The 9,794-nt window shown below is 40.2% G+C and overlaps 1 protein-coding gene across 2 annotated transcripts in view; it reads left to right on the top strand.

The window, feature by feature from the left end:
- NBAS (NBAS subunit of NRZ tethering complex) overlaps positions 1–9,295 on the top strand; it is a 187,950-nt gene extending 178,655 nt beyond the window's left edge. For both annotated transcript variants that reach the window (XM_040551536.1, XM_040551538.1), the window contains exon 52: positions 5,729–9,295. In XM_040551536.1, coding sequence (XP_040407470.1) covers positions 5,729–6,004 — 276 coding nt within the window. In that variant the 3' untranslated portion in view covers positions 6,005–9,295. The remainder of the gene's footprint in view (positions 1–5,728) is intronic.
- Positions 9,296–9,794: the final 499 nt, after the last annotated feature.

The following is a 9,794-nucleotide window of genomic DNA, read 5'->3' on the forward strand; positions in this document are numbered from 1 at the left end:
TCGCTACAGCCTCCTTTAAGGTACCTGTAGAGAGCGATAAGGTCGCCCCTGAGCCTCCTCTTCTCCAGGCTGAACAATCCCAGCTCCCTCAGCCGCTCCTCATAAGCCTTGTTCTCCAGACCCCTCACCAGCTTCGTCGCCCTTCTCTGGACTCTCTCAAGCACCTTGATGTCCTTCTTGTAGCGAGGGGCCCAAAACTGAACACAGTACTCGAGGTGCGGCCTCACCAGAGCCGAGTACAGGGGGACAATCACGTCCCTAGCCCTGCTGGCCATGCTGCTTCTGATACAAGCCAGGATGCTGTTGGCCTTCTTGGCCACCTGAGCACACTGCTGGCTCATATTCAGCCGACTATCAACCAGTACTCCCAGGTCCTTCTCTGCCAGGCAGCTTTCCAACCACTCATCTCGCAGCCTGTAGCGCTGCTTGGGGTTGTTGCGCCCCAGGTGCAGGACCCGGCACTTGGCCTTGTTGAACTTCGTACAGTTGACCTCAGCCCATCGGTCCAGCCTATCCAGATCCTCCTGCAGAGCTTTCCTACCCTCGAGCAGATCGACACACGCACCTAACTTGGTGTCATCTGCAAACTTACTGAGGGTGCACTCAATCCCCTCATCCAGATCATCGATAAAGATATTGAAGAGGACTGGACCCAGTACTGAGCCCTGGGGGACTCCACTAGTGACCGGCCTCCAGCTGGATTTGACTCCATTCACCACAACTCTTTGGGCGTGGCTATCCAGCCAGTTTTTAACCCAACGAAGCGTACGCCAGTCCAAGCCACGAGCAGCCAGTTTCTTGAGGAGAATGTTGTGGGAAAGGGTATCAAAAGCCTTACTGAAGTCAAGGTAGATCACATCCACAGCCTTTCCCTCATCCGCTAAGCGTGTCACTTTGTCATAGAAGGAGATCAGGTTCGTCAAGCAGGACCTGCCTTTCATAAACCCATGCTGACTGGGCCTGATCGCCTGGTTGCCCTATAAGTGCCCCGTGATGACACTCCAGATAATCTGCTCCATGAGCTTCCCTGGCACTGAGGTCAAACTAACAGGCCTATAGTTCCCCGGGTCTACCCTCCGGCCCTTCTTGTAGATGGGCGTCACGTTTGCTAGCCGCCAGTCGACTGGGACCTCTCTTGATAGCCAGGACTGCCGATAAATGATGGAAAGCGGCTTGGCCAGCTCCTCTCTCTCAGTACCCTCGGGTGGATCCCATCCGGCCCCATCGACTTGCGTACATCCAAGTGCTGTAGCAGGTCACCAACCATTTCCTCGTGCATAGTGAGGGCCACATCCTGCTCCCCATCCCCTTCCACCAGCTCAGGGTACTGGGTATCCAGAGAACAACTGGTTTTGCCACTAAAGACTGAAGAAGGCATTAAGCACCTTACAAAGAAGGCATTAAGCACCTCAGCCTTTTCCTCATCTTTTGTAACTAAGTTTCCCCCCGCATCCAGTAAAGGATGGAGATTCTCCTTAGTCCTCCTTTTTGTGTTGATGTATTTGTAAAAACACTTTTTGTTATCTTTAACTGCAGTAGCTAGATTGAGCTCCAGATGAGCTTTGGCCCTCCTAATTTTGTCCCTGCACAGCCTTGCAACAGCCTTATAGTCCTCGTGAGTGGCCCGCCCTCTTTTCCAAAGATTATAAACCGTCTTTTTTCTCCTAAGCTCGAATTTAAATTGATTTTTTTAAAATCTTATTTTTATAGTTATATCAAAGTATGGCTGCTCAGTATATAAGCTGCATTAATTGAGATTTTAAAATACACATTAATTCATTGACAGTCTTTGCATAGGTTTGGTAAGTAATTTCCACGAGCGCATTTTTTTTATTTAAATACTGGCACGATCCGGAGTTGTAAAAGTGATAAAAACATATAGTCAAGTTTTTGCTGCCTATTTTTATACAAATTTCTCATTAAACCTTGGCTTCTCTGCATTCCTCCCACTCCTGTCAGGCACCACTTAGATTTACCAAAGGAGTGCAGAACAGGCAGTGGCCTTGGCCCCAGGAAATGTGTTCAAAGGATCTGATTTCATAGAATCATAAAATCATAGAATGGTGTGGGTTGAAAGGGACCTTAAAGTTCATCTATTTCCAGCCCCCTGCCGTGGCAGGGACACCTCCCACCAGACCAGGTTGCCCAAAGCACCATCCACCCTGGCCTTGAACACCTCCAGGGATGGGGTATCCACAGCTTTTCTGGGCAACTTGTGCCAGTGCCTCACCACCCTCTGAATGAAGAATTTCTTCCTAATACCTAATCTGAATCTCCACTCTTTTAGTTTATAGCCATTACCCTTGTCCTATCACCACGTTCCCTGACGGAGTCCCTCCTCATCTTTCTTGTAGGCCCCCTTTAGGTATTGGAAGGTCCCCCTGGAGCCTCCTCTTCTCCAGGCTGAACAACCCCAACTCCCTCAGCCTGTCTTCATAGGAGAGAGGCTCCAGTCCTCTGACCATCCTCATGGCTCTCCTCTGGACTTGTTCTAGTATGTCCACGTCCTTCTTGTGCTGGGGGCCCCGGAGCCAAACACTCCGGGTGGGGTCTCACGAGAGCAGAGTAGAGGAGGAGAATCACCTCCCTCGCCCTGCTGGCCACGCTGCTTTTGATGCAGCCCGGGTTATGGCTGGCTTTCTGTGCTGTTGCCTTCTTGTGTTTACAGTCACCTGGAGACAAATACATTGCAAAGGCTTCCCCTTTCAGACCAGATTTTCAGACAGCCTTGAAGAGTCAGGCGATTGTAAATGTTAATCAGTTTAAACTTACTGGACTATTCAATCTTAAGTGTGGGCTGCCAGACACAACGGAAAGTGTTTTGTGTGCTCTTTTGTTGTGTATAAAGGCACATCTTGTTCATGTGTGAGTACAGATGCATTGCTCTGCCTCTGTATTGCACGTGGACATCTTTATATCCATAGTGTAGCTCAGACGATTAATGGTTTTATGCTGAAAAAGGTATATTAGGTTCAGACTTGCCTCTCTCCAATTTGTAGGTTTTTGGCATATGAAATTGCACTAATCTATAGGACTTTTCATTAACTGAATAATAGCCTAAAAAAAACTAATTTAAATCAGACCTCCCATCTGCTGTTAATCTCATTACTGTAATTATTGTTTGTGCTTTATGTCCATAAAATTAAATACTAAAGCGCTGGGTAAAGTTGCATCCTATGTGCTGGTCAAGAATAGAGCATATGGAGCTCAGAAGTGGGGCAGAATACCCCTCCAGCCTCCCATTTCAGAAGAGATGAGAGCTGTTTCGATAATGGCTTATTGCACTGTATGGTATGCTACATAATGGCAACGCCAGGAATTTTATTGTCTTCAGAAGGAAAGCATCTCAGTAATTAACATGAAACAATTCAGAGGAACTTTTAAATAATGAAAGACTTAGAGTGGGCAACCTGAAGCGTGCACAACCCTACAGTTGTTAGAACCATTCTGAATACTGGTTCTAGAACTGCTGTGCACCATTGCATTTTAGCTTTGTAAACTGAAAGGAGTTTATGTAACTAATTGTGAAAATGCTGAAGACTTGGAGGAAATTGTTTAAGATTTGAGCCATGATAAAGCCATTCTGTTTTTCTGGAAAACTTCTGAAGTTTGAAAGGAAGTGAAAATTGTAAACTATAAGGAATAATCATGTATTAATTAATTACATTAATTAAAGATGATAAACAGTTGTTGGGAGAATAGCCTCACCTGGCATCTTTTATCTGAGGCTTTGTGCTTGATAAAGTATAGTATTTTTTCATGCTATGATATTTCATGTGTTGTCTTTTTCCTTTTTTAATTATATTTGATGTTGTGTGGAGTGTGTCTTTTCCAAAACTGAGCAACACATAATTTTGTTTCTTATCACATGTATGCTTTCAGTCATCATGCTTTCGCAGAAGAGAAACATATATTCATTAGCCTAAAATTATTTAGATACAATAAAGGCCTTTCTTCTAAAGAATTTGTCATTACTTCAAAGGAAGCTCTTTCTTCTGAAGTTAGGGGCAGATTTCTCATTCTCAGATTCAGATCCACTTTCATACAAGGAACTACCTGATAGTTCCTTATGAATGCTGTTCCTCCATATGTAAATGTAATATTGATTCCTCTAAATAGGTGCCAAAACTTGGGATTGCCAGTCATTCAAGGGGAAGTTACGTATCTGTTCTGACTTATGCCTTAAGGATCCTGTTTCTTTGACTACGCATATAGGGAAACTGGAGAGAGTAGTTTCCCACATTACACGGTCCATGTTAACTGGTGTGCATGATCTCACAGTGTATGTGTCTGAGTAAGAAAGATATTTAACAGGAAGTTTGGTTTTCTGAACTGGTAGATCACAGTGATGTTTAATCTTTCTAATAAATAAATACTGCAAAATGTATTGCAAATTGATAGTTACATCTCACTGAGCAATGGTAGTGAAAACTTCGTGGAAGCGAGAACTGGGTTATAAGCAAGAAGTGCCTGTTAAAATGTGCTTGTGGTAAAGGTGGGGGCAAGGGGTGGGTGCTGCCTGTTACACATGAACAAGAGGAAGCAAAGCTCTGTGCTGTTTTAGCTTGGACTGAAACAGAGGCAAGGAAACTTTACATGTCCTGAAAGGTATCCGGATTAAGTGCTTTGTGATAATAATTAGATCGAAAATCGCTTAAATTCAACTGTCAAGTGTCAGTGTTGTGCCCTGTGGTTAGTCAACAGCTCTAGCTGAATTGGTCTTTGAGTGGTACCAAATCACAGGATTTTTATTACTTGCTGGTATGTGAGTATGAGACATGTAAGACAATGCATCGTTGTTATGGAAAATGAAACTAAAGCTAGACAGACAGACTTTTTTAAAACAGAAGAGTTGCTTTGTAAATATAGGGATTTAATTACTTTATTTTTAAGTTGATAGGATGCAGTCATATTGACTATTGTCCACCACTTCTTTGGCCCTTTTTGTGTTACATGCATTGTTTTATTGTACTTCGTGAAGTGATATGACCCCTAAACTGATCAAAACACTGCATTTCAAGGAACCTAGAAAAGATTTATATAAGACTTCCAAAATGAACTGAAGTAGAATTTAATGTGTTCTGCAATGTTATTTGTAAAGCAATAGACCAGATTTTCAAGAGAATATGTGCTCTCATGTATCAAATAGCCTCCTTTTTTTCTGAGGCATCTGGGGTGTCTCACAAAAATAGCAACTGTGTGCACCAAATCTTCTTAAAAATAGATTGTATTCTGAAAATCTAGTCCTTGTTGTGAGTGTCGAAACTCTGGAAAATCTGTTTGAGTCTGGGAATGTTGTCAGTATGGAATGTAATATAGCATATTAATGAAAATGACCAAAACGTAATGTGTTCTGCTCTGACCTTCCTCGGGGTGTCCTTTTTGATACGGAGGTAAGTGGTGTGGTCCATTCAGCACTGGGGACTGAGAACTTGTGAAAACTGGATAAACCTTTTCATATAATTCTAGCTCCATTATTAAACATTCTTATTCCTTAACTTCATGCAGGTCAAGTATTTATACTAAAGCAATAGAGACTGCTAAAGATGCATCTTTACATATTCTGAAATATAGCAAGTATGTATCACTGTTATTAATCCATTCAAGGTACTATATCATCTTGCTTTCAAGGTCACACTGTGCAGACAGACCAGTCATGGCATGTTCTGGTTGATGGACGTATCGGGTAATTCATTTTTAATTACTATGGATTTTTCATTCTTCGTAGGTTGATGATTCCAATTGTGATGCTGAACTACTTTCCTTGCTCCTCAATGCCAAGTTAGTGGTAAAGTGCATATCTACTGCCTTCTACCCTCACCTTATTGACCACTTGCTGGCTAACCAGGAGGAAGGAGGCTGGGATGTAGAGGAAATAGCAAAACAACTTAAAGAAGCAGGGTTCAGTGCAGAGGCGGGGTCTCTCTTGATGTCTCATCGAGGAACTCATCCTGCACTCAGGACTTTTACTACTGCTCTCCAGGCTATTCAGCATTGGATCTAAAAACGTTGAATTTATAGATTTCTCTGTCTTTCTTCTGGAGATCATCTACAAAAGGGAGAATTTGTTGTTCCAATGAAGTAACAAAGTTAGCTATCATTACCTACATTTTGCAGAAAATTCAAACAGCACACTAACAGTGAATTCCTATATACTTGTAATGTTTAAAAAAATATATATTGGTGTGGAGAGTGTAATTCTGTTACATACTAGCAAAACATTGAATATGATTAAAGTTTTCATAAAGGAGAAGAATGTTAAATGATTACACTGACATGTAAATGAAACATTAATAATCCGACAGGTTATATACAATTTGTCTTAATTTCTAAGAATTTACTTTTTGTCATAATGTAAAACTAATGTAAAAATACAAAGATATATGGAACAAAAAATCAGAATGAAAATTAATTTCTGAGAATTTCAAAACCTTAAAATTTAGTATTGTGCAATGCTGTTGCCACAGCTTTTGTTTGCAATAAGTAAAATATTTTGCATTTATTGTCTCTCTTTTTCTCCTTCTTATAGATAGCTAAATATTTTCTTTAGCCACTTTTTTCTGAAATTCCTTTCTCTTCTTAGTGGTGTTTATTCATAGGGACAAGCAGAAATTTTCTATGCTTGTGGACTGTTTTAGACTTAGAGGTATTTTTCTCTACAATTGGGAAGCCCCATCTCAAATTTTCAACATTTATTTATACCTATTATGAATGCACTTTTCAAATATTTCCAAGACATGACAATTTCCAAATGCCTTTCTGTCTTAGTAAGTCAAAAGGTTTCTGATTTGTTTTCTGTGTTTTTTTATCAAGGGCATTGTCTGTTGATTACATTGTCTGTCCTATCAGAAGGTTTTGAAGTTCCATGTGTTAATAGAAATTTCTTGTTAAAATGAATCTGTAAATCTTTTCCCTAATTTTGTGTTCAGATCTAATTTTGATGTAATAATGCACAGAAACTTTAAACACTGTAGGATCATAGTATAACACACATTGGAAGTGATATCTAGGGGTTCGACCTCCTCATTGAAAGAGTGTTAGTTTAATGTCAGAGCAGGTCACTCAGGGCTTTATTCAATCAAGTCTGAAAACCTCTAAGGATGGAAACTGTGCAACTCTACCCCAGGCAGGCTGTGTCCCCATGTTGAAGAGCTTTTTACATAATACCTTCTTGTTTAAACCTGTCTTGTTTCAGCACCTGCCAGTTGTCTCTCCTTCTCCCACCATGCACGTCGTGAAGAGCCTGGCTCCATTGGCTAGATAGCCTTCTTGTAGGTATTGGAATGCCACTATGGGGTCCTCCATAGCCTGCTCCCCTAAAGACAAACAAAATTCAAAAGAAGAACTGGAAAAAAAAAAAACAAACCACCTTTTAGTGCAGTGATTGCAGTTCATAGGTAACTTAAATGGATGTACCACACCTGCACTACAGACACTAGTGATGAATTCAGTTAATACTTGTAGTAGTCCAAATTCAGTGTAGATGCAAAGTGCCAGTATATTTTACTGTTTCCAAGCCTAGCTCAGGTCCAAGCCTTCACAGGACATGGAGATAAATGCTGAGAGGTCAAGCCAGCAGAGGGATCTCAGAACTAAAATTTGAGCATTATGGCCAATGCCCAGCTGCCTGGCACTGCCTGTGTCTCGGGCAGGACTGAGTTAATCTCCTCCAGTGCTGGCCAGGGCTGACATTCAGCTAATGACCTGAGTGTCTCCACACTCAGTGCTGTGGAAAGATTTAAATCCTGGCAGATAGGACTGTAGTAATCTGCAAAGGGAGCTCAGGGTCAGGTTGCCACCCTGCTAATAAATAATCTCTCTTGGGTTCCAGAACACTCTACAGGAGTTAAAGCAAATCCTAATGGTAATAGAAGGAGCCAGTTCAGATGTGGTTGGTCTGTGTTTCAGCAATAACATCTGATTCTGAACTTTTATTTTTAGAGTAGCCAGGCCCTTCATTGTGCAATGTAGTAATGAGCTGACTATACTGAGTAGTTTCTAAATCTCTTTTTCCTAAATGTCAGCTTGAATCATAAAGAAAGGAGAGGAGTGGGTTAAGAGCTTTAAGTAACTGTTTTGTAACAAATTTATATTACTGAGTTCTCTCCTAGGCTTGAGGATTTAGTAATGGGTGATGATATATTTGTGGAACCACAACTGACACTTATTACCATCATCTTTGACTTGGGATCTGTTTTGTTGTATAAGCGTGAACAGACTGTGAAAATTGCTCAGATGTTTGCCTTGTCACCTTACTTTAGCATTCCTAATGAGATATTTAATAGTGCTTTAACTTTTGAGATTGTTAACTTTTTTGTACTTGCTGGTCACAGCTGTCCTTTGGTGTTTTAAGGAAGGTTATCTCATCCATGTACCTAATATATATATATTAAATTCAAATGTATATAATTCAGGTATATTGCTTTAATTTCATTCTCTTACACTAACAGTCCCAAGAGCCTCAAAATAGCACAGCAAAGTATATTGGAATTGCAGAGAAAAGAAAGGAAAAACTTAGAAAATGAAATGTAACTGGAAATCAGCAGATGCAGACAAACTGCAAGACATAACTGCAGCAAGAAAACCTTGAATTATTCCACAGAAGATATTTCTATATTTAATGATGTTTTCTTTTTTGGTCTGTTTTGTTTTCAGGTTAGTCAGTAAGTTTGTAGCTGGATTTTCTGACTATTCTCTTTCAGGATCATGAAAAGTTAGTGTTTAGTGTCACTTCAGAGCTGAGCTGTAGATAAAGTTCTAATGAGTGTTATTGATCTTCTGTCTGTGTTCTGTTTTGCTGGTGTTAAAAATCCATGATAAATGTTTTCCTTCTAGCCAGAGCTACTCCTGATTTATTCTGTATTCAAAACTTGCATCAGTAATGAACAGTTTTAGTATATACATCCAAAACTGATTAGCCTATATTAGTATATCTTCCAAAATAAATCGAAATTAAAAAATAGATGAAAGAAGAGGCACATAACAAGGATACATGTATCCCAGTGCTAGCTTTTTTGTATCTTCTGTATGATAGAGCAAATTTTTTACATTTGAGGCTCTGGGAGTGACCAAGATACACTAGCAAATACTGTTTTGTTTTGGGGATTTTTTTTTTCTTTTAGTTAAGAAAATCACCTTGCTATTAACTGTATTTAACACAAAGTAAAACCAACACAACACAAAAGAGCTGAACTGGCACTTGAGAGTCAGTTTTATTTTGTAATTTTTATTTTTGTGCAAATCTAAACTTGGAGATGCTTATGCTGACAAAAATATGTGAATAAAGAGTTCAGTTGTATCTCTAGGAGCAATGCTTTCGAACGCAATTAATCCTTTTTTCCCTGAAAAGCACTGATAGTGTTTGCATCTTCAAGGAGCTTTTTGCTGCCAGTTTGTTGCACCAAAGCAGCAAAATCTATCACCTTCCTTGGGTGTAAAGAGAACTAGATTCAAGAAGAAAGATGATAGTTCACAATGTCTTTCTCCGCTGGAAGTCATAAGTAGAGCCATTATGTCACTGCAACCAGCTACAAGAGGGGTCACTTCTGTATTGATAAACAATAGCGCAATTCAGTGGCTGGGTTGGCCACATTTGATTCATTTAGTTTCCTTGTATAGTGATCCCTTCTGTGATTTATTGTTTTTGGCATTCTGCACTGTGAAAAGACATTGTGAGGATGGCCATAGAATATGGATACCTTCATCACAGGGGTAAAACTCCTACACTTGAAAAACATGATCATTTTTCAAGCTTGCTTTATTTATCTCTACTTTGCCTTCAAAACACAGCAATC

Source organism: Cygnus olor, chromosome 3 (assembly GCF_009769625.2).
Source record: "Cygnus olor isolate bCygOlo1 chromosome 3, bCygOlo1.pri.v2, whole genome shotgun sequence".
In the NCBI taxonomy this organism is placed as follows: Eukaryota; Metazoa; Chordata; class Aves; order Anseriformes; family Anatidae; genus Cygnus; species Cygnus olor.